The 25979-nt window shown below is 42.6% G+C and overlaps 1 protein-coding gene across 1 annotated transcript; it reads right to left on the bottom strand.

Annotated features, from left to right (window-relative positions):
- Positions 1-562: 562 nt before the first annotated feature.
- LOC127438092 (5-hydroxytryptamine receptor 3C-like) lies at positions 563-24726 on the bottom strand. Its single transcript, XM_051693366.1, has 10 exons — positions 24416-24726; positions 19748-19799; positions 14708-14771; positions 13656-13828; positions 5850-5894; positions 5389-5495; positions 1605-1778; positions 1339-1501; positions 991-1201; positions 563-783 (listed from the first exon to the last, which is right to left on the bottom strand). Exons 1-10 carry the CDS (start codon positions 24724-24726, stop codon positions 563-565), a joined length of 1521 nt encoding a protein of 506 aa, XP_051549326.1.
- Between the last annotated feature and the right edge of the window lie 1253 nt (positions 24727-25979).

Raw genomic sequence — 25979 nt, 5'->3', positions numbered from 1 at the left:
TCCTCAAAGGGGGGGCTCTGTCATGTATTCCCTGTTTGTGTCTAGACATTTATGTTGAAATTATTGTTGTTTAGTTCCCCGTTCCTGTTTCCTGTGTTAGTTTTGTAGTTCTTTGTAGTTTCATTTTATGATTGGTTTACCCTGATTGTTTCTCTAGGTGTTCCTCGTTCCTTTTTTTCCCTTGTGTATTTAAGCCCTTGTTTCCTCTGGTTTCTTTGTCAGTCTTTGCATGTGTTCTGTGATGTTCTGTGCCTTGTTCCCTGTGTTTGTTTCTTTATATTCTGAGTTACTTTGTTTACCTTTTTGTTTGATTAAAAGCTGCATTTAGATCTTTAATCCTCACCTGCCTCATTACAAATGCACGGCGGCTTCAAAATTCACGTTTGAGGTATGACTGTGTTTAATTTATGCTGTAGAACAAAACGTCCACATATCCTCAAGTAATGTTTACCACAGACCTTATTTAACTCATAAGTTCAAAAACCCCATTATAAAAACCCATAGGAAAATCCAGAGGGAACTCATGGTGAATTTGACTTCCGAGTTCGCCTACAAATTGACGTCACGGCTGAACAGCACCATAGTCTTGAGACTCACCTTCACAGTTTTGGTCACCGTGTTTCTTGATTAAACAAACAATTCTGGCGAGATAGTTGAGGAAAAGAACCTTGACCCACTGAGGTAATGGCGGATAGTGACTGGAGCCACAGAGAATATTAGTGATGACAACTGTCTCCAGTAGACTCGCCACCATCAGTGCCAGACAGAGAGAGAAAAACACATCTGCAAAAAGATGGAATATAAGAGAAAGATCACGTAGAAAGTGAATTGGTGATGTTAAATGATCAGAAAAAAAAGCGTATGGGTTTGGAACAACATGAGCATAAGTAATGACAAAATGTATATTTTTAGGTGAACTATTTCTTTAAAAAACAAAAGGAGACAATGAAACAAGTGCTTAAAAGATACAGATAAGGTGTTTATACAGACTTATGAGAGGTAAGGTGTTTCCTGTGGCTGGCAGCAGATCATTCATTAGTAGCAGGAACACAGTGTATCCCAGGATGAGGGTCATCTTGAAGGCAGAACGATCCACATTCTGAGGTGGCAGAAGAAAGCTGAACAGATCTACACTAATGAGGAAGCAGCTGGGAATCAGGAGATTCACAATGTACAGAGTGGCCCGACGCCTGATGATGATCTAATGCACGACAAAATCAATAGAACCCAATTCCATTTGAATTCAAATTAATTTAATATATATGTATTTTTTATTTAACAACTAAAAAATACTCAAGTCATTCAAATTAAATATGAATAGTGGTAGAATGGTAATACATAGTAAATAAGGGTATCCATTGAGTTATTCAAAGCATGAAGAGGTATCTCAGGTTTTTCAGCAAGCATGTCGACTAGCTCCCATTCTCCTTTAGTTTTCATTATATCTAGAGATGTTTTGAGTATGTCCTTCACTGGTTCTTGAAAGAACAATTGAATATCCCTCACTATAGAGATGAAAAACAAAAAACAAACGAGAAATAATGGTTCTACAAAGGTGGTAGTAGTAAATAAAAATAAAAAAAATCACTTTCAGTCAAGTTTACTTACCAGTGTGCTGGTACGAATTGAAAGTGAAAGTGCAGTTTTGAACATCGAATGGAAATGTGTAGATGTCCAGATTACAAGAACTGATCACATGAAATGGAATATCATCCATCACCTGGCCATTAAAATAGGCATACAGGTAGTATGTGTCCGGGGCTCTATTTTCATCCATGCTTCAAAGTAAACAGAGACCAATGTTACAAAGCATGCCTCCTATTATCCATCGTGATAATTAAAGCTTCAAAAGCTCCAATTAAAAGTCAGTTCATTCATTCACAGAATGTAAAGAAGTTAGAACAGTGCAATGTGATTTAGTATTCATAGATATTTCCATAAAGTGTGGTTCTAGCACACATTTCTTTGCATACATTTGGATAGACACTAAAATGTATAATATCAATCTCGTTCAACAGTTCAGGCAATTTCTTTTCCAACCAGTCGTCAGATGGTTCATAAAGATTTGTACGTATCTGAAGTTGTACATATGTAAAATTATTCAAGTTTAAGTGTCTGTCTAAAAATATTTTATAATTAAGATAAATGATTTTGGTGAAAAATAAAAAAAGATGGCATTCTAGGGGCCTCAGATTATGGCAGGGCTCCTCTCTAACTGTCACGGTGAAGAAAAGTTGATACAATTTGATTAGATTGTGATGGACCAACACATTTTTTTTTAAAGCAGCCATCAGATAAAGCTGCTCAGACAACTGCCAGACACCTTTTATGGGGTAGGAAGAAAAGCCCCTGATCCACCTCCACGTTGGAAGGGACTTCTCATTGGTCCACCCATTTCTTAGCACCAAATTCTTTGGCAAATATTGGCTCCCATCCTAAGCTAAGATGACCATACAAATTATTTAGGACCTTCAGATGCAGCATGTTTATTAACTGCCCATGTGGCAGCAGTTGGTGACACAAAGAGAGGCCACCATGAAAGACAAATGAATCCTTACATATGCTTGGAATCCTTAAAATAGACATCAACTGCAAAACATCCACTCCATGTTTGTTCACATAACTGTTTAGGTTAATTGCAGTTGTTTGATTAACACAATAATTAGCAGAAGTTGACCTACTAACCATTTCATGAATGGATGGCTGAAAGTTCAACCTTTCAGCATTATATTTGGAATCTTTGCATTCAGCACAATGCCAAGAGTATTTTGGAAGTGGTTTGGTAAGTGAACAATGCATAGGTAAAACCTTAAAGACACTGTTCTTACTGTGAACTTCAGACTATGCAAATTAATTCCACACAGAGAAGGAAGTTTGGGGCACACCGTGTGGTACTACCTTGTGAGTGAGTAACGAACACGGCAGAATGACCCGCCCCTCCCTCTCATCATTATCGCCCCTCCTCTTAGGCCCATCCTTCAGCCAAGCTCACAATGGGAGTGGGCTAGAGACAAGAAAAGGTGCAACTTTATGAGCCTTGTTTAGGCAACTGACAATAAGGCACACCTGATGTGAATAAAGCCTCATCAACGCTGCCATAAAAAAGCAGATCGCACCTTTCCTCGGGGAGCCAGCTTCTAGGTCCTTGTGTGTACACACTGGTTGCCTCACAGATCCAGGAGCAAAGCGGGGAGGGTACTGACCGAATTAGACGCACGCTGGACCTGGACCTCTGGCGAGGATTAGATGCGACGCCAGGGGATTGGAGCCTGCATCGCAGCCGACGGGCATGGATGTTGGGCTGCCCTTCCTCTCACACTCGCATGGCCCAGAGAAGGCAGGCCGCTAGGAAGCCACCGCCCCTCGCGCCACGGACCACGGAAGGGAGCGAGTGCGGATGCCAGACCTCGCTCACATCCAGGATCCTCCTGTGGACACTCCCCATTGTTACACAATGCCCCCTTTCACCGCAGGGATGCCAGATTCCCCTTTATTTTGAAACCATTCTCCCTGGACACTTTATTGTCCCTATTTTTAAAATTTTCTGTTTACTAATATTTCCAATAAACGCCTCTCTGAGGCTTGACACCACACCCACTGTGTCTGTCTCTAGCTCAGCGCCCACACAGATCACCCAAGTCTCTGGCCATGAGGTAGGAGACAGAAACAGATACAACAAATATCTTCATCTCCAGTCTAGAAGAAAGAGAGAGACACTAACAGAAACATCCAAGGTTCAGTGTCTCCCGTCCAGTGAGACAGTAAAAGATCGACCAAGTAGCAAGTCTCACTACAAGAGACAAAAGCAATACCAAGTTCAGAGTACCCATTCCAGGGAGACATCTACAGAAACACCAACGACATGGTTGAGCTCTTGTGAGCAAACCTTCTCTTCATGTTTCCTTCATCTGCATGATCCATATTAAGGAACGTCTGTGCTGGTATCAGGGCTTTATCTTTGTGTTCCAGATTGCTGGTACTCTCATTATTCCTCAGTGCATCATGTTCAAGGCTGTTGAAACGGAATTCAGCTCTCTCCCAACTGCAATGCACCCCAGCAAACCAGTGGAAGACATCGCCATCCCTGAGCTCATCACTCGATCGAGCAGAACATAAATATCACTATCCAAACCTTTCCAGAGACCTTGGCTTTAGTGTATACTACCAGTGTATGATTTTCTAAAGTTCTTTAGATTGCATAACCTGTGTGTCAAATGTATAGCAAATAATCTTTCTAAAGTAAAAAAATCATCTGAAGTTATTTTTAATAGAGATAAGGTCTTCACCTTATTAGTTAATAGAGAAACATTTCCATAAGATAACAATAGACATACACTCACTGAGCACTTTTAAGGAACACATGTAGATCTTCTTATTCATACAATTATCTAATCAGCCAATCGTGTGGCAGCAGTGCAATGCATAAAATCAGCAGATACAGGTCAGGAGCTTCAGTTAATATTCATATTAACCATCAAAATAGGGGAAAAAATTTATCTCAGTGATTTTGACTGTGTGATTGTTGGTGCTAGGCGGGCTGGTTTGAGTATTTTTTGTAACTGCTGATCTCCTGGAATTTTCATGCACAACAGTCTCTAGACTTTACTCAAAATGGTCCCAAAAAAACAAAAAAAGACAAAAAAACATCTATTGTTCTACTGATGAAAACGCCTTGATGATGAAAGTGGTCAACAGAGAATGGCCAAACTGGTTCAAACTAATAGAAAGGCTACGGTAACTTAGGTAAACACTCTGTACAATTGTAGTGAGCAGAAAAGCATCTCAGAATGCACAACATATCGAACCTTGAGGCAGATGGGCTACAACAGCAGAAGACTATGTTGGGCACTTAGTAGGACCATAGTGTTCCTAATAAAGTGCTCAGTGAGAATACTCCGCCATAGTTACATCCAACTCAACCACTTGCATCTTTCCATCCTGTTCACTTTATTTCTTATTCATTCATAATATCCTTTAGCATATTAGTACCATTTTTTAGTTGTTAGTTATTCTTGTTTATCTATTTGTAAATTAATTTATTATAACTCTTCCTTCCTTGTGTTGATAATAGAGTAAGAGGCTCTAAAGTTTAAGCAGAATTTCACAAGGTCCTTCAGATTATTCAGATTACCAACTCAATCATACTGTTAAAGTAAAATTACTTAGCTGGCGCCCTGAGGTAAAGGGAGGGAGGGGCCATCTGACATTCATAAACACACACATGTACACTTTATGTGGTGTGTTTTCAAAAATTACCACATATTTTGGTGTCATGTGTGAGATCTGCTACATAGTTGGGTGGCTGTGTGATTATCACTACATGATTCACAGTGTGTTCACATTATGTTTACTCAAAATAAAAATACAGTCTGATACTTTTGAACATACAATTCATTAATGACAATATCAGGCATCCACAGCTTTTTTCTTGGCAGTGAAATTCTGTCTGTTCCACATTCATTAGGATCCCAGCTCAAACCTTCAATCTTCCAAAACTACAAAACACAAAGTACCATTATTAAAGGTGAAGTGTCTAATTTCTACACCACTTGCAGCACCAAACAGGATTGCAATCTGTTTGTTTGAGAGACCCAGCTGGACCTGACATAAAATCATTGACTCAATCAATGGCATAAGTTTGGGGCAGGACTATCCATTTGTCTGAACAATAGAAGACTGGGGAGTAACTTTTATTAAAACGGTTATTATTTTTGCAATTCTGTTGGGTGCCTCTTGTGACGCAGCAATTATTCACAGTAATCTTGACTGCACTAAAGAAAACTCATTAAAAAAGTTAATAAAGACACAGTTGTTAAAAGAGGCCTAAGGTGAGTTGCAGAAGGACTTACCAAATACACCCAGATGAAAGTGTTGAATACTTGTGCTTTCTCATCCTGAAAGAGAAAACAATAATAATGCACAATGTGACCAAGCTCCTTTTGCATGTTTAAAGTATGGGGACAATTTTAATGTCTAGCCCTAAATAAAACTGTAGCTGCTGATGTCACATTATGTATATAATAATATAATTTTAAAATCCCATTTACAAATCAGTTAAACAATTGAAACCATGCTTCAAGACACCCACCCACGGAATCACACCTCTCCATGGCACGGAACACGACACAAACGATCATCCCTTCACCCCTGTTTTATTCAAAAAGACACATTCAGGGTCATTTTTAACTGCATCCTTTGTATGTGCCTCATTCGCACCACTACACTGGTGGAGAATGTGGACATCTTCCGTGAGGCCAGATGAAATGTCTGTGTTTTGCTGGGGTGCATTGGGAGGGAGCCGAATTCCATTTCAACAGCCTTGAACATGATGCACTGAGGAATAATGATCTCCTGGAGCACAAAGAGAGTTCCATGAAATATGGAACACAAAGATGAAGCCCTGATACCGGCACAGACGTTCCGTAATATGGATCATGCAGATCCAGATCCAAAACCAGATCCAGCCCTCTCTCCCCAAATGGAGGAAATAATTTATCAGTGATCTCCCTTCGCCAGCAGCTCGCTGTGCATAAACGTTTCATATGTCAGGAATTAAATGAGTGCAAGTTTTGTGTTTGTGTATGAAATCCGCTGTGCGAGCTCTCTTCCCCAATAACTGTGTGACAGCCCACCAACCTTCCCCAATAAACGTGTGACAGCCCACCAACTGCTTACAAAGCTTACTGAACAGAATGGTGTGGAGGTGTACCTTCACACAGTTAAGGTGATTGCCGACAGTGAGGGCTGGGAGTGGGCTTGCATTATTGTACTCTATTTTTGGGAGAAGCGCAGCGGTGAATGACTATGTAGCCCTGAAAATTTTTTATTAGCACAGGTGGGGCTTTCGTCAGTATGTGCAGAACAGATGTTCCATGAGGCAGCCCAGTTTTTTAGACTCGCTATCTCTGGCTGCTGTCAGGTCAGATTGACCTTGTCTATGTGGTAAAGTGAGTTGTGGTAGATATAAATCTATGTGCTCTGCCACTGCCCTAGTGTTCAGCAGTGGGGATAAAGAACGCTGGAACCTTAGGGGAATTTGTGAAGGCCGTTGAACTGGTAGAGATGGCACAGGAGACTAGATAGAAGGTTGCAGCATTTCCCAGAATGGTGCCAGTGGGAAGATGTATGGAGGGCATCTTTAAACTAGAGAGCTGTCCAGCTGCTGTCGGAGTGGCACGAGTAACTCATGCTGACTGACCTAAATCCACCTGAGGCTCATGACTGGTTGGGGCCTGATTGGTTCCCAGAGAGGTAAGTTAACTTGGACGAATGTTGCATTAGGGCCCTTCTGGATTTGGGAAGCTCCGTCAGGCTGGGATAGCCACAGATGTTGGGGAACCAGAAGCCTAGGAAATCCCTCCTCACCAGCACTTGTGAGCAGAGTAACACCCGTTATGTTCCAGCTGCTTGTTAACCATCTCATCAAGACCTGTGACCTGGACAGTGTATGTGGGAGAGTTGAAGGATCTGCTGCTGGGGGAGGATTTTCCAGGTTTTAACCAGCTGCTCTCCACCACGGTGCAGCATTGGGATGGACCTGGTGGGACTGCTGCCTAAGTCAGTCCGGGGTCACAAGCACATCCTCGTCATTGTAGATTATGCCACCCGGTATCCTGAAGTGATTTCATTATGTAAAGCCACCTCCCAATATAGGCAAGGGACTCTTCCTCCTGTTCAGCTGGCTTGGGTTATGAAGGAGATCCTGACCATCCAGGGCCCTTACTTCATCTCTTGGCTGATAGTAACTTGTGTAAGCTGCCACTTAAACATTTCTTGCCTTTGGCAGAGCCCCTACACTGTGGTAGAGAGGGTGCTACCCATGACCTACCAAGTCTGCCAGTCTGGATGGAGGAGAGCGGAACAGATCTATCACATCAACCTCTTCAAACACTGGGTGGAACCCTAGTCCAGCTCACTGCCATGGCAATGAATGAAATACCTGTGGTTGATCTGGGAGAACACCTATCCCCTGACCAGAGAAACAGTTTGGAGGCCCTGGTACAGCAGTTCTCACACATCTTCTTGGAGACCCCAGGCCAGACAAATATCATCCACCATAACATTCACATCTCTTCTGGAGTCTTTGTAAACAAATTCCCTACTAGGTTACAGAGGTTCATTGGCAGGCTACAGAGGAGGAAGTCCAGTGGATGTACAACATGTAGTCCCGAAACCCATTGTCAGATCGTGATACTTCCAAAGAAAGATGGTACTCTCCACTTTTGCAATGACTTAAGGAAGCTGAATGAGGTGTCAGCCTTTGATGGATATCCAATGCCTCAGTTCTGCTCATCTCTACCCTCGACCTTACAAAAGGCTACTGACAGGCACCACTCTCTAAGGATTACTGGGACTTTCCATCAGCTTCTCCCCCGACCAGCTGTTGCTTACCTAGGCAATGTTGTCATCCATACGAAGCATGGAGGGTGCTGTCTGATCTCTGAAGGGCTGGACTCCCCCAAGGAAAGTACCAAAGTACCGAGGCACAGTTCCGAATTGGCAGGGAATTGGTGAAGCTCCAACAGAACAAGATCAGTGCAGTAAGGTAATTTCCCTGGCCACCATGAAGACACAGGTACATGCTTTCCTTGGGTTAGCTGGATACTACTGGTGCTTCATTCCTTATTTCTTAATTTAAAGACCTGACCATGAAGGTGCATGTGGAGAAAGTCCAGTGGTTGACCGAATCTGGTAAGCCACCTACGTGAGAACCAGTCACTCTTGGAAACAACAATCACCAATGCCTGAACCAGAGCAAAATCAGACTCACTTGCATCCAATCTACTCACTGAAGATGGGGAGATATAAATGCCATCTCTGAGGCAGAAGGGTGAGTAACGACTCCATACTGCTTCATTATTGTGGTGTCTTTTCTCCTTTCAGGAAGCTATTGAAATGCAGCCTGGATTTATGTCGCCTCGATTCAGAACCACGCTTCACAACACCCCACCATGGAATCACCACTCCAGAACTCCCACCGACACAATACCAACAATCATCGCTTAACTTTTTTTCCTATTTTTCAGCCCTGCTTTTTTCAATAAAGGCCCCTTAGCATACCAGAAAGTGGTATTTTATGGCACTTCTCGTAAACTTTAAGGTATATACTTTTTTTAGTTCATTGTTTTATAAATAATAATTCAAAAATGTCATTATTTATAGTCTTTATATTAGGGGTGTGCAGCATAGGAGTCATTATTTGTATTTGTATCTGTATCTGTTCATATGACAAAATTATCTGTATTTGTCTCGTATATTCGGATAGAACCGGGAGTGGGCGGGGCATAAACCGGAAGTGCATCCAAACTAAATAAAACGCCCATTTTTAAGTATTACTCTTACATTTATAGTTTCTGTTAATAAAATATGCCTTGTATATGCCTTTTCATAATAATGGCATAATAATAATTATTATTATATTATTATTATTATACAATTATTATTTTAAATATATTATTATTATTTAATTTTTTTCTTACCAGATGAAGCTGAATTTGTAGGCTACATTAACTGTGAAATATGTTGTGGTTTCTCCTGGTATTTCAGATATTAATATCTGCATGAAACAGAATTTTCATTTGTCTGTGCATGTATAACAACATTATTCTGGAGGCAAGATGTGTCAAGCAAAATGTGAAATGTCAAGCACACAGTTTTTGCAGTGAATAATAAATACAAATTCAAACATTAAAAGGATTTAAAATAAAATCAATATAGCCTACAAACAAGTGAAATTCCAATAAGTCTATCAGGAATTTAGGACACAATAGGACACCAATAGGACACCATTATGATGGCGATGCGGATGGCCGCCTCGGTGTGGAGCACTCCTATTCTTCTGTTGTTTTTGTTTGTTTGTCCTGTGTTTAGTAATCTTTTTCCAATCAGTTTTACCAGGGACGAACTGCTGAACATTCGGCAGCATATACCAGAAAATCTTTCCCTGGTTTTTGAATATTCGGACGCTTTGCTGGACATTTTAGTCGGAGGCGCAGCTTTGCTGGTGAGGAAATGAGCAGGTGTGCTGGTCAAGCTCTGATAACCATTTCCGAGCATTCATCTAGCAAATCTCCACTCTCTTTCTAATAAAATGGATGAACTACATCTCCTCACCCGTACAAACAAGGACTTTTCAACCTCTGCTGCCTTGTGCTTCACAGAAACCTGGCTGAGTGAAGCCATTCCAGACAGCGCATTTCATCTGCCGGGCTTTCAGCTGTTCAGAGCAGATCGCATCGCAGATTTAACGGGGAAATCAAGAGGCAGTGGAACATGCTTTTACATCAATGAATGTTGGTGTACAGATGTAACAACATTAAAGAAGATGTGCTGTCCTAATTTGGAAGCACTCTTTATTATCTGTAAGCCCTTCTACTTGCCGCGAGAGTTTTCCTCGTTTATTCTGGCGAGTGTTTATATCGCGCCAAACACGTGTGTGAATGCAATGCTGCAACTACTGGCTGATCAGATCACAGACACGGAACAACAACACCCGGACTCAGTTATTATTATTCTTGGGAATTTTAACAAAGCGAACCTCACACATGAACTGCCCAAATACAAACAGCACATTACATGCCCAACCAGAGACAGAAATATACTGGATCACTGCTACACAACAATAAAGGATGCATATCGCTCTGTCCCTAGAGCAGCTTTGGGACTGTCTGATCAATGTCTGGTTCATCTTCTTCCAACCTACAGACAGAAACTAAAATCTGCTAAGCCTGGTCCATCCCCACCAATGAAGCAGAGCTGGAACTACAAGCCTGCTTTGACTGCACTGATTGGAGTGTTTTTGAGGCTGCAGCCACCGACCTGGACGAGCTCACAGATATTGTGACATCATATATCCGTTTCTTTGAGGATATATGCATTCCTACTAGGACTTATTTAACATTCAACAAGGACAAACCATGGTTCACAGCAGAACCAAAGAGGATGCGTATAGTGGTGGGGATAAAGTCTTGTACAATCAGGCCAGGAACACACTGAGTAATGAGACCAGAGTGGCTAAAAAAAGATACTCTGAGAAGCTGAAAACAAGTTTTCAGCTAACAATCCTGCATCAGTGTGGAGTGGCATAAAACAACTTACGAATTACAGGACTCCTACCCCCAACCTTGTGGTGGACCAACAACTGGCTGATGACCTGAATGTGTTCTACCAATCTCATACCCCACACCCGCTCTGACCTTCACTTCACACAAACACCAACACCTCCTGCAACCCCCTCCTGCTACTCAACCTGCATTTAAGATCTGTGAACAGGAAGTGTGTGCAATGTCTTCTGAAAACAAAAGACAAGGAAAGCACAGGGCCCAGATGGCGTTTCACCCGTGTGTCTTAGATCCTGTGCTAACCAGCTGTCCCCCATCTTCACACTGATCTTCAATAGATCACTGGAGCAGTGTGAAGTCCCATGCTGCTTCAAATGCCCAATCATCATTCCTGTCCCAAAGAAACCAAAAATCACAGGACTTAATGACTACAGACCTGTCGCCCTGACGTCTGTGTTCATGAAATCATTTGAGAGAATGGTGATGGCCCACCTGAAGGACATCACTGGACCCTTTCTAGATCCCTTTCAATTTGCTTATTGAGCAAACAGGTCTGTGGAGGATGCAGTCAACATGGGATTGCATCATATCCTGCAACATCTGGACAGACCAGGGACATATGCAAGGATCCTTTTTGTGGACTTCAGTTCAGCTTTTATCACCATCATCCCAGCTATACTCCAGACTAAATTACACCAACACTCTGTTCCCACATCTATCTGTCAGTGGATTACCAGCTTTCTGACGGACAGGCAGCAGTTTGTGAGACAGGGTAAATTCACTTCCAGCACCTGTACAATCAGTACTGGTGCCCCCCAGGGATGTGTGCTCTCCCCACTAGTCTTCTCCTTCTACACCAATGACTGCATCGCCAAGGACCCCTCTGTCAAGCTCCTGAAGTTTGCAGATGACACCACTGTCATCGGCCTCATCCGAGATGACGATGAGTCTGCATACAGAAGGGAGGTTAAACAGCTGGCTGTCTGGTGCAGTCAAAAAAACCTGGAGCTGAACACACTCAAAACGGTGGAGATGATTGTGGACTTCAGGAGGAGCACCACAACACTGACCCCACTCACCATTCTAAACAGCACTGTGGCAGCAGTGGAGTCATTCAGGTTCCAGGGCACTACCATCTCACAGGACCTGAAGTGGGAGACCCACACTGACTTCACTGTGAAAAAGGCCCAGCAGAGGTTGTACTTCTTTCGCCAGCTGAGGAAGTTCAATATACCACAGGTGCTGCTGATTCAGTTCTACTCAGCAGTCACTGAGTCTGTCCTCTACACTTTAGTAACTGTATGGTTTAGTTCAGCTACGAAATTGGATATCAGAAGACTACAAAGGACAGTTTGGACTGCTGAGAGGAGTATTGGTTGCCCCCTGCCCTCCCTTCAAGTACTATACACTTCCAGAGTGAGGAAAAAGGCTGGAAAAATCACTCTAGACCCCACTCACCCTGCCCACTACCTTTTTGAACTGTTGCCTTCTGGCCGACGCTTCAGAGCTCTGAGCACCAGAACTGTCAGGTACAGGAACAGTTTTTTCACTCAGGCCATCCATCTCATGAACAGTTAAAACTGCCCCATTGAACAATAATTATGTGCAATTCACAGTCTAATCTTTTTTATACTTATCCAACACATACCACCTCTTCTGCCATTACATTCCCTTGCACTGTATATAACAGATTTGTATTTAGATTTGCACTATGTATGTGTATGTGTGTATGTATGTATGTATGTGTCTGTGTGTGTGTGTGTATATATGTGTATATATGTATGTGTGTATGTATGTGTATATGTGTATGTATATGTGTGTGTGTATGTATGTATATATATATATCACATGTGAATCATAACATAGACATTTCAAGAAGTGGAAAGTGTAGATGATGTCATATCTTAGTTAATGGTACACTTGAAGAGCTCCAGACGCACACAATTAAGTGCAAAGAGTGCAAACGGAGTCAAGACCACGCACATCCAATCTGAAATCACACCGTGTGCATTTTCATTCATAAGGTTTACACTTTAAAAAAACTGGCTGCACAGATTCAAAAATTCATTGTCATTTTGGATAAGTTTGTTTAAATGTCGCTTTATCCTTGTGGTTTTTTGATAATAAGTCATACAAATATTTTTTTTATATTATTCGGATGAATCTGTTATTCGTTTTGAAGTCATTATTCATGCCTTTCCGAATAAGGTATTCGGCTTTGGGTACATCCCTACTTTATATAGACGTGACAAAGGCACATCTGACCATACAGACTCTTGCACCTACATGTCCTTTCCTTGGGCATCAGACTGACCAGGCAAAAACAATACCCAATCTTCTCCCTTTTCCTCACCCATATTATTTACATAACGTTGAGCAACACCTCAGCCTGGGTAATTTTCTCTGCCTTTCAGTGTTTTATTCATCATTGCCAAACTAATGTGATCAACACAGATTATTACAGTGGCCCTAAAAATGTCTATAACAAACATGTGCTTTGTTTCTTTAAAATGAATGCCAAATGGTTTTATATTGTGTTATATAATATAAAGGTATTCATAGGTTTTTCAGTGTTGCCTAAGTCAAAGTACTTACCACATCTAAAATCCCATACAGAGTGAAGCTCACACTGATGTTAGTAGGAGTTTTCAGGTTTAAAACTGGCCTCACTTCCGTTTTCCCCAAGATACTCGCTCTCAGGGAGCTTAAGAGAGCGTCTGTAGTGGGTTCGGAGCAGTTAATTGTCTCTGAAGATTGTATTAATAGAGCTATAATCATAAAATAAAACATCACATAAAATATTTAGAGTGGGTCACACAAATAACAAATCTAGGCCAAGATTAGTTGACTGAGCATGAAATTTCAGATTCAAGTTTATATTTTCATATACAGTGGGGTCCCAAGGTCTGACACCGCTATAGTGAAAATGTTCTATTTTTAATTTTTATAATTTAATATATTAATGAAAAAAGAATATGAACTTCAGAACTAGTTTTGTGTGTGTGTGTGTGTGTGTGTGTGTGTGTGTGTGTCTCTCTCTCTTATGCTTTAATGAAAGTATGTGCTCAATCTGGCATTAGATACACAAGTTTGTGCAAAACCTGATGATCCATATTTTCCAGGATGTTTTGAGAATGTTCAAAAGAGCATCTTGTGTGCATCAGTGGAAGCAAGTAGATCTGACCTTTTTTGTACAAAGGATTTCACATGGTCAGTGTAACAATTATGCTTACATTTGATTAGCGATCTAGAGAAAGGGAAAAAATCTTAAATATTTTTTCTTCATTTAACGACATAACGTCTCTTTGTTTTACATTTCTCAAAATCCTAAAACATTATGTTTCTTTTCCAGGATTAAATAAATAAAAAATAAATAAAAATTGGTGTTAGACTTTTGAACTCCACTGTATTTTTTATTTTTTTAATGTACACAGCCTACTGATCTCTTAAGCATTATATAATGTTTGTTAATGACTTATTAATAAGAGTTATTATAAAGTGTTACCTACAAAGATTATGGCAACTGAAGTGTTTTGTTTTAGCCTACTGAAAGCTTGTACAGTATATGAATTTTGAAATTACATAAAGAACTGAGAGACTGTGTACACTCACATTTTATTGGTAAAGAAATTCTATTTCAATCTTACACTGCATGATGAAACAGTAGATAATAAGCTGGAACTGCGGAAAACTGGCAGAGAATCCAGCAACCTGTAATAATGATTTTTAAAAATCACTGCAACATACAAACTATGAATATATGTAAAATAATGTATTCAGATTGATTATATATACTGGCAGCCAAAATGTTAGAATAATGTACAGTTCTTATGGAAAGAAATTAGTACTTTTATTAACCAAAGTGGCATTCAACTGATCACAATGTATTGTCAGGACATTAATAACGTGAAAAATTACTATTACAATAATAAAAAAAATATATATATATATATATATATATATATATAAAAAAACAATTCATAACTTCTTAAACTACTCATTAACAAATCCTCCACGTGCAGCAATGACAGCTTTGCTCCAGATACTCAGGTGACATTTCACCCCACACTTCCTGTAGCATTTGCCGTAGATGTGGCTGTCTTGTCGGGCACTTCTCACGCACCCTACAGTCTAGCTGATCCCACAAATGCTCAGTGGGGTTAACCCTCTGGGGTCTGAGGGTGTTTTGGGCCCTGATGAAGTTTTGACATGCCTTGACATTTGTGCTTTTTTCAGTTGCTTAAAAACATATTAATGGCTAAAGTCTGATAACACTGTATTCAGCACAAACTGAGCTACAATAATATGTGAGCAACATGTATGTACATGTTTGTATTTTTGAGAAAATAATGTTTATGCGTGGTTTTTGAAGTCACTGAAATAAGGCCATATAACACATACTAAACATTTGTTCACAAGACTTTTGAGAACTGGATCTTGTAGCCTAGAGTTTTTGCTACAAAATGATGTGAAATCCATCCTGATCACTCATTCATACAAAACAATATAGTCATTTAACTTTTGTAAGACACTTTTAGTGTTAGAAAGGCCATATGAGAGGAGGCGTGGATGATCATGAATATTGATGTGATTCACACCTGAGGAGACAAAGACCCCTCCCCTGAGAGCGAATGAAAGTGAGGAGACTTGATTGAATGTATTGTTTGTAGCTTATTCAAAAAATCAAGTTTAAGTTAAAAGAAGTAATCTGACTATACATTTTCTTTACATAAAGACTTTACTTAAAAACTTTAGACCTACACTACCATTTAAAAGTTTTAGATCGTTAAGATTTTTAAATGTTTTTAAAAGAAGTCTCTTCTGCTCACCAAGGCTGCATTTATTTGATCCAAAATACAGCAAAAACAGTGATAGCGTTGTGGCAAGAGGGACACGTCTCATTCCCTCGATCAGGGAACAGAGGTTACGAAAGTAACCATGATGTTCCCTAACTGTCACTCACTTGACGTTGTGTCGATGTAGTGACACTAGGGATCCCTATACAAAACGCCACAACTAGCTGAACTGTTACGTAAAGTGGCGAGGCAGATCACTGTGTGCCTCGTAGCCAGTGCACCAGGCCGTCACGTAACCTCCCCCAATGCTCTTTATGAGTGTCGAACAGTCCTTCAGGAACAAGTCGACTGCTCAACAAATAGGGACAGGCTGGCCCAGCCGAGGCCTCTTTTCCTTCTCTTTTCTCCCCAAAAAGAGTGGAATTTGTTAACTGACTGGGAGCCCTAAGTGTCTACATTGGGGGGGGTGTCACTCCCAAGGGGAAGACACTCCCAAGGGGAAGACACCATGGAGACCACACCCCGCCCAAAAGGGGGGGGGGGTGGTACTACATACATCACATGGTCTTACCGAGTCTTGTTGGATGTCATGTGGAGAGACACATGGTAGGTCCTACCCAAGGGGGTTGGAGTTTCTACAAGCATGGCAACCGGAGCAGAGGTCCCTCTGCTCAAGGAAGACAAAGTTTACCAAGAGGGAAACGATTTTATGGAAGATAAAACACATGAATTTACCTATGGGGAACCACTGTATGCAGAGCACCTACCTCAGTACAGGGCCTTACCAGTGCACTTACTGAACCAGCAGCGAGTTTCTCCGCAAACTCGACTGCCACAGGGATAAGGAGGAAGTCATCCAGGGATCAACTACTGGGAGTTAAGAGCGCACGTCTTCCCCTCAAGGGAGGGGAAAGGTGCTATGCACAAGTGGTACACCTGGCGAACTGTCCCAGAACTTAACTGCTTGTGCCTGCCACTACACAGGACGAAGCCGACTCAACCCGGAGATTGTAGAACCTTGCAAAGGTGTTGGGTGTTGCTCAGCCTGCTGCTCTGCAGATGTCTGCCAAAGAGGCGCCACTGGTCAAGGCCCAGGAGTCCGCAACACTCCTGGTAGAGTGGACTCATAACCCCGCAGGGGGTGGCATATCCTGAGCTTGATATGCCATAGCGATGGCGTCAATGACCCAGTGGGCGATCCTCTGTTTGGAGACAGCGCTTCCTTTCCGCTGTCCACCAAAGCAGACAAAGAGCTGCTCGGAGCTTCTAAAGCTCTGTGTGCGATCCAAATAGATGTGTAAAGCTCTCACCGGACACAGCAATGACAAAGCTGGGTCTGCCTCCTCCTGGGGCAGCGCTTGCAGGTTCACCACCTGATCCCTGAAAGGGGTCTTGGAAACCTTGGGCACATAGCCCGATTGTGGTCTCAGGATCATATGAGAGTAACCCGGACCGAACTCCATGCACGATTCGCTGACAGAGAATGCTTGCACGTCCCCTACTCTCTTGACGGAGGTGAGCGCAGTCAGGAGGGCAGTCTTGAAAGAGAGTACTTTAAGCTCAGCTGACTCCAAGGGCTCAAAGGGAGCTCCCCATAGACCCTGAAGGACTACAGACAGGTCCCACGGGGGATCGAGGCACGGATTAGAGGGGTTCAACTTCCTAGCACCTCTCAGGAACTTGATGATCAAGTTGTGCTTCCCCAAGTACTTACTATCTACTGCATTATGATGAGCCGAAATAGTGGCTACATACATCTTCAAGGTGGAGGGGGACAGCGCCCCTCCAACCTCTCCTGAAGGAAGGAAGGCACAGATTCGACTGCGCATCTCTGGGGGGTCTTCCCGTCGGGAAGAACACCACTTAGTGAACAGATGCCACTTCAAGGCATACAGGCACCTCATAGAGGGAGCCCTAGCCTGAGTGATCGTGTCTATCACCGTGGGCGGTAGGCCACTTAAGTCCTCTGCATCCTGTCCAAGGGCCAGACATGGAGATCCCAGAAGTCTGGTCATGGGTGCCAGATGGTGCCCCATTTCTGAGAAAGAAGGTCCTTCCTCAGAGGAATTCGCCGGGGGGGGGGGCTGTCTGGAGGAGCGTGAGATCCGAGAACCATGTCTGGGTGGGCCAGTAGGGTGCTACTAGGATGATTTAGGATGACGAGCAGACAGGGTGCGGGGTCTTAAGCCGCGCTGGGGCAGCATATGTTGTAAAACCTCCATCTTCTTCTTCACCGCCGAGAACTGCTGGGCAAAGTCCTCGACGGCGTCGCCAAACAGGCCAGCCTGGGAATTGGGGGCGTCAAGGAATGGTGCCTTGACCGTGTCTCCCATCTCGACCAAGTTGAGCCAAAGGTGGTGCTCCTGGACCACCAGGGTGGACATCGCCCGCCCGAGAGACCGCGCCATGACCTTCGTCACCTGAAAAGCGAGGTCGGTCGCCGAGTGCAGTTCCTGCATCAATCCTGGGTCAGAACTACCCTCGTGCAGTTCTTTTAGCGCCTTGGCTTGGTGTATTTTCAGGAGAGCCATGGCGTGCAGGGTGGAGGCAGGGTGGAGGCAGCTTGTCCAGCGGCACCATAGGCTCCAGCCATCAGGGACGACGTAAACCTACAGGCCCCAGATGGGAGTCTCGGGTGCCCACGCCAGGTGGTGGTGCTCTGTGGACACAAGTGCCTTGTCCACCTGGGGGATCACCGAATACCCCCTGGCTGCTCCACCATCGAGGGTAGCGAGAGCAGGGGAGCTGAAAGACCGGCACCGGGCAGTAAAAGATGCCTTCCATGATCTTGTCAGCTCCTCATGCACTTCCGGGAAGAAAGGAACGGGGGCGGGGCGTGGCCCGGGAAAGCACGTCTGTCATTTCCATGTCGGCGTGAGGCTGGGCGACCATTCCCGAAGGAGGAAGCTGAGCTGAAGCCTCTGCATCAGACTGGATGAGCCCGCTCTCCGATGCTGCGTTCGTTAACTCATTGTATCCGGAGCTCCGAACGAGAAGTCGAACTCGCACTGAGACGAGCCACCAGTATATATTAACCTTAAAACATGCAAGTCTATTGCATACTGTGGCAACTCAAAAACAAACACAAAGACAATGTTAAGCTTCATTTAACAAACAAAATAGCTTTCAGCTGTGTTTGATATAATGCAAGTGATTTTCTTGTACCAAATTATCAATTTAGCATGATTACTCAAGGATAAGGTGTTGGAGTGATGGCTGATGTCTAGATTTGATCAAAAATGACTTTTTTCAAATAGTGATGGTGCTGTTTTTTACATCAGTAATGTCCTGACTCTACTTTGTCATCAATTGAATACCACTTTGGTGAAGTAAAGTATCAATTTCCTTCCGAAAATCTGTACATAATTCCAAACTTTTGGCCGCCAGTGTGTGTGTATATATATATATATATATACTGGGTTAGGTTAACCAGTTACTGTATATGTAACCAAATGAAGCACATTTTAGGTCAACTGAAAAAATTAATAAAAATATAATAACAAAAAATTGTTTTCATTTTTTACAGTAAACTGTAATAGACCTTTAAATCAGTTATTTGTTGATTTAGCTAAGGATTTTTCTCCAAAGCAAGTACAAGTACAAAGGATAGTCCCCATGAATGATGTTAAGTGACTTAAGCAACTTACCATTCACAGGACACCCTTTCCAGGGTTTGAACTAGATCAGTGACTTCTTATCTACTGTATTACCCAAGGACCACTAATAATCAATAATAATAATAATAATAATAATAATAATAAAAGCTATCAAACCTTTATAACCGAGTCTCTTGAGTATTAGTCACCATAAGAATTTGATATCTAATTAATATAAATTAAACAACACTTATTTGTAATACTATTTTGCATCACTATTTGATGACTGTCTTACCTGTGGTCTTGAATGCAATATTAGAGCCATCAGCTTCTTTACAGTGTGGACACTGATAGTGCATTGATAATGAGTATCATATCAAACTATATACCACTGACAACTGATTTGTTAGACAAACCATCAGAGACTTTTCACCATACTCTTTCATAATCTCAGAAGGCAGCATGCAACATGCAAAGCTCATGTGTGATGAAAAAGCCACAGTAACAACATTGTGGTTTCTGTGGTAAGATCCTGTTTTTCATATTTAGGGCTGCAATGAATCTGCAAAATATTAAAGATTGCAAAATTTGTTCAATCAAATTTTGACTAAAAAAAATGTTACAAACTAATAAAATAAAATAAAATTGTTCATGGTGTTTAGCTCCACAATACCATATGTTATGTAGTATGATGTACTCTATCATTAAATCATACCGATTTACCTGGAATATTCTCCCTGGTTGATTGTAGAGGTTTTTGTAATAGCGTTTTGAATTGATCTCAATATTGTGTTGTGAGCAGTGTAATAGTCTGTGTATTTGCAAGGTTTTGCTTGTCATCAGTCTAACATTTAATTTTGATGGAAGAGAGTAGCTTATGGTTTTGAGTGAAGTGATTGATATTGACATGGAAGCTTGATGGTTTTCCAAACAGATATGCAGTTTTGAGATTGTGCTTATAGTTTGAGGAATATAGGTAATTGTTTCATGAAATGTGTCTTAGTGATTGAGAAAGATTTTAATCAGCCAAGCAGGCATGGTTATACTGTTGTAATTATGACCAAACGTCAGTCTGACACTTGTTATTTTTCACCAAGATAGAACTACACGTGGCACCCAGAGTGTCAGTGTGGAAACTGTACTGTCTTATACCTAAAATTGGATGGGAACTTAGTTATTGAGAGAAAATAGAGAAATGTTATAAAAGCTAATGATGTTCTTGATTCTTCAAGAAAAGTCTAGTGGTTATCTGTCACACAATCCTCTGTGGTACAGTCAGGAGATGGCCAGATGGTGGCAGACTCCTCAAGCAAGAACTTTGATTCAATCATGATGTCTGCAAAAAGTCAAGGTATTTCCAGAAACAATACAACGAACACGGAAAAGTGGCATGTACAATCCATGATCTAAACTGTAGTTAAATGAAACTCATGTCCACTCATCTTCAAATAAGCTATCAAACGTGTCCATTGTTATTTTCCTCAAAAAGATCATTTAAGTTCGCTGAAGACACATTGACCTTTTGTGACAACATGCCCCACTAGTTCCAGAGCTGGTTTAATAAAGGGAACTGCAATTCAGGAGGACTGACTCTCACTTTGCCTTGAGACTGTAGATTCTAGATATGCTTTAAAAGCATTTTAAAAGGTTCAGGTGTCATTTTCAGGCCTGGAAATGTCATGGACACGAGTATAATATAAAAAATGATGGAAATTCTCATAGTGAAATATACATTTTTCTAGTTTTGCTATAAAACATTTAGTAGGTAAGGACATCACTTTATAAGTGCTTGTGCAGAGTAAAACTTGCCCATAAGCCATTGCAATATTCTGTCCATTGAAAGTCATTCAACATATTTGTACACTAATAAGTAGAATCATTTAAATCTCTTATATTCATATTCTGTATTAGATATATTATATACACTTATGAGCCAAAACATTATGACCACCTGCCTAATATGCTGTTGGTCCTCTGCATGTCGACAAAACAGCACCGACCCGATGAGGCATGGACTCCACAAGACCCCTGAAGGTGTCCTGTGGTTTCTGGCACCAAGATATTAGCAGCAGATCCTTCAAATCCTGTAAATTGTGAGGTGGAGACACTGTGGATCAGACTTGTTGGTCCAGCATATTCCACAGATTTGGAGGCCAGGTCAACACCTTGAACTCTTCATCATGTTCCTCAAACCATTCCCAAACAATGTGTGCAGTATGGCAGGGTGCATTATCCTGCTGAAAGAGGCAAATGCCATCAGGGTATACCAATGCCATGAGGAGGTGTACCTGGTCTGCAGTGATGTTTAAGGTTGGTGGCACATGTCAAATTGATGTCCACATGAATGGCCGGACCCAGGGTTTCCCAGAAGAACATTGCCTAGAGCAGTGTTTCTCAACTGGTGGGTCGCGACCCAAAAGTGGGTTGCAGGTCTATTCGGACTGGGTCGTGGACAGCAGGGAAAGAACAATGCCATGATTCTCCCATTGAAGATATTTTGGCGGCCACCCAAGTGATAGCCTATTTAGGACTGCTGAGGCAGATTTAATGATAATCTCGCAATCAGCTAAAGGCTTCTCATCTACACTTTTGCACTAGTGTAATGGAACCAACTCGTGATCATGATCTGCTCTTCTCTCTGGTGCGCGCGTGCAACAACCGGGCTTCCCTCGATATTGCGGAGCTATGTGCTAATTGTTTTGTTTTGTTTTGGGGTTTTTTTTCATTATACATCATCACCTTTACAAAATTGTTTCACAGTTTTACATGAGTAAAAGTAGCTGTTATATTTTCACAAAATGTTATAGTTTCATATGAAATAATCTAAAGGTAGAATCTAGACCTCATTTTATATCAACAGTGGCAGTTGTAGTTAAAGTTTCAAGATGTGTTTCAGCTGGTATTTATTTTTCATAAATACTATAATTTGTTATTATTATTACTATTATTTAAGACTAGCTACACTGACCTAACCATGGTAATGAGGAGCCTTTCCTCCTGTGTAATATGTATGTTCTGTTTGAATTATGTTTGAAATTAGGAAACAAACGGGATAATAATGGGCTCATATAAGTAAATATGCTCTTCAGGGGGAGAGAAAACTTCTAGTCGCTTTTGTTGTTGACATCAACAATGAAAATAATGTCACTTGATGCATGTCCTTGTACTTGAAAAGCATGAACAAAACTATGCAACATAAAAGGAAATGCAACCCAGGATACATTAAATACAGGTTACATTTTTACTATGGTGGGTCGCCACTTGATTTCCAATGTAAAATCTGGGTCCTGAAGCAAAACCAGTTGAGAACCACTGGCCTAGAGCATCACACTCCCTCCACAGGCTTGTCATCTTCCCACAGTGCATCCTGTTGCCATCACTTTCAATTTTCTGTGACTTGTGCCACAGTAGACCTTCTGTCGGTTCGGACCAGATGGGATAGCCTTCGTTGCCCTCGCGCATCGATGAGCTTTGGGCGCCCAACACCCTGTCGCCAATTTGTGCTTTGTCCCTTCTCGGACCACTGTCGGTAGGTACTCACCACTGCAGATCGGGAGCATCCCACAAGCCTTGCCGTTTCAGAGGTGCTCTGACCCAATCATCTGGCCATAACAATTTGGCCCTTGTCAAATTCGCTCAGGTCTTTACTCCTGCCCTTTTCTCCTGCATTCAACATGTTGACTACAAGAACTGATCGTTCACTTACCATCTAATCTACCTAGACCTTGACCTGTGGCCTTGTTAGGAGATGATCAATGTTATTCGCTTCACCTGTGAGTGGTCATAATGTTTTGGCTCATCAGTGCATAATTAGAAATTAAATCTGTCTAGAAATCTCTATAGAATGATTAAAAAACACATCAACAAACAAAAACATATTCAGTAATCATAAATGACTGAAAGAAAAGAAAAAAAGAAATTTGATGGTCAAAAAGTGAGGAAGCCTGATTCTGGAATATGTTCCTTGTTTAACTAATTTGTCAAAAAACTGAAAATATTAGAAGCATATTTTGTCACCAATATATTGTAGACCACCATTTCTAATTTTATCTCTGCCATTATCAACTGATATGATTCACTGATTCAGACATACAGTAAATGTGTGGACATTTGTTGTTTATTGCATATTCCAACTTTTTATAAATTTCTCTCTCTCTCTCTCTCTCTCTCTATATATATATATATATATATGTATAGAGAGAGAGAGAGAGAGAGAGAGAGAGAGAGAGAGAGATTAGATAGATAGATAGATAGATAGATAGATAGATAGATAGATACTGTATATTATAGTCTTAATTTTTTCACTTCAAGTATGTCAAAAAGTCACTTCAGCATTTTTTGAACATATGTTGATCACATGTCCAAATGTGTATAATACTGTGGCATGGGGGGGGCGTGGTCATGTGTCGGTCTGTGGGAGAGGGAGAGCGGTAAGGCTCGTCACCTGGGTCGTAATTATCTCTAACACCTGTCTCTCATTATAGTGATGGCGGATGGAGACCTGAAAAGGCACGCCAGAGCGTCAGAGAGAAGAGAGTGTCCAGAAAGCACAACACCCTGAATAGAGAAAGAGTGTTTATTGAGTGTTTATTATTTAAGAGTGCTTTCATTTATTTACTATTCCTTTGTTACCATCGATTGTGTGTAAAAAGAAAGAAAATAAAAGGACTGACCTTGAAACTGCTTCATTGTCTCCTGACTCCTCCATTGCCCACGAACTTAGAACCTTTTACAGTGGTGCCGAAAACCCGGCTTTGGAGGAGAACGCCATCATGGAGTCCTCACCACTGGCGAAATCTTCAAGACCCTTACCAGCATCCAGCAAATCCAGCACCAGGCCTTCATGGAGGTATACCTGGAGCAGGAACAACGCTTCCAACTCCTGCTCCAAGCACAAGCGGATCACCGGCAGGAGCCTGATTGCCAGGGAGGGGGCTGGCACTGCGACCTCCCCGGAGCCTACCCCACTGGTGGCCCTAATGAAGATGGGGACAAACGATGATCCGGAGGCCTTCCTTGACCTGTTCGTGAAGACAGCAGAGGTTTGGAGGTGGCCTCCCGATCAGTGGGTGGCCCACCTGTTGCCCTTACTCTCCGGGGAGGTGCAGCTAGCGGCACAAACAACTTCCCGCCGCCAGCCTCCTGCATTACAGCCACCTGAAGAAGGCCATCCAGCAATGGGTCAGTCAGACCCCGGAGCAGAGTCTTCAGCTTTTCCGGTCCCTGAGCTTTGGGAAGCACGGCCACCCGTTTGCTTTTGCGCAGCAGTTCCATGATGCCTGCTGGAAATGGTTGCTGGTGGGGGGAACCCGTGGTGTCATGGAAGTCATCGATCTGGTGGTACTGGAGCAGTTCATCTCCCAACTTCCCCGAGGCGATGTCCGAGTGGGTCCAGTGCCACCACCCAGCATCACTGGAGGAGGCCGTCCAGCTGGCAGAGGACTACATGGCGGCATTTGCAGGAGGCAGCGAAGCAGTGTTTTCTTCTCTCCCCTCTCTTCTCTCTCTCCACCCCGTGTCTCATGTTCCCCCCCTTCCCATCCCCCTCAGTCCTGTGCAGTCACGGATCCTCGGAGGATGGGGAGGAGCCCCACCCAAACCCCACCCCATGGTCCAGAGGACCCTTCCTCTTGTCTGTCCCTCCTACTCCCCCTGTCTCCCTCCGCTTTCCCCCCCAGGTTGGCAAGACCGCCCCCACAAGTGCGGAAAGAAGACCTGGGCCGGTCTGCTGGAGCTGTGGGGAAGCCAGACACAGCCAGGGGTGGTGTCCAGTGATGGAAGTTGGGACACTGGTCTGGATCCCCGACGCTCCACAGGCAGCCCCCGATCGGGCAGGGGTGTATCGGATACCGGTAAGAGTAAAAGGGGATACACATCAAGCTTTGGTGGATACAGGTTGTTCTCAAACCTCGATCCACCAATGCTTGGTGCAAGGCGGGGCACTGGATAAGAATAAACGGGTGAGGGTGAGGTGTGTGCATGGTGACATTCACAAGTATCCGGTGGTTACCATTGAGATAAGATTCAGGGGAAAAAGGCATAGAGTCAAGGCTGCTGTTAATTCCCGCCTCACCCATCCAGTAATTTTGGGAACCAATTGGCCCGGCTTTAAAAATCTATTGAGGGTAATGTGTGTGGATGGGTCCTGCAAAGTAGTGTTGCGGTGTGTGTCGTGCGATGCTATGGCTGGGGAGGCGGTGCCAGGGCCGTCAATGCCGGCTCCACGTCATGATGATGCAGACGAGGAAATTATCGTTCTCAGGGACTTCCCTGAGGGGGATTTTCCTCTAGAGCAGTCACGTGACGAGTCCCTCAAACACGCCTTTGACCAAGTGAAAGTAATTGATGGTCAACAGCTCCAGCCTAATGTTGCGCTCACATACCCGTACTTTTCTATTATCAAAGAGTGGTTGTATCGAGTGACGCAGGACACTCAGACCAAAGAGAATACAACTCAGCTGTTAGTACCAAAGAGCTGTTGGGAAACACTCTTCCAGGCGGCTCACTATAACCCAATGGTTGGCCAC

The sequence above is a fragment of the Myxocyprinus asiaticus genome, chromosome 49 (genome assembly GCF_019703515.2).
Source record: "Myxocyprinus asiaticus isolate MX2 ecotype Aquarium Trade chromosome 49, UBuf_Myxa_2, whole genome shotgun sequence".
NCBI lineage: Eukaryota > Metazoa > Chordata > Actinopteri > Cypriniformes > Catostomidae > Myxocyprinus > Myxocyprinus asiaticus.
This window is presented reverse-complemented; position numbering and strand designations above follow the sequence as displayed.

Coding starts and splice junctions, on each gene's coding strand:
- LOC127438092 (XM_051693366.1), bottom strand. CDS start 24,726: ATGGAACTGCTGCGCAAAAGCAAACGGGTGGCCGTGCTTCCCAAAGCT. Junction 19,800..24,415: donor TCATTAGGGCCACCAGTGGG/GTAGGCTCCGGG, acceptor ATGCACTATCAG/TGTCCACACTGTAAAGAAGC. Junction 1,202..1,338: donor TGGATACCCTTATTTACTAT/GTATTACCATTC, acceptor GTCGTGCATTAG/ATCATCATCAGGCGTCGGGC.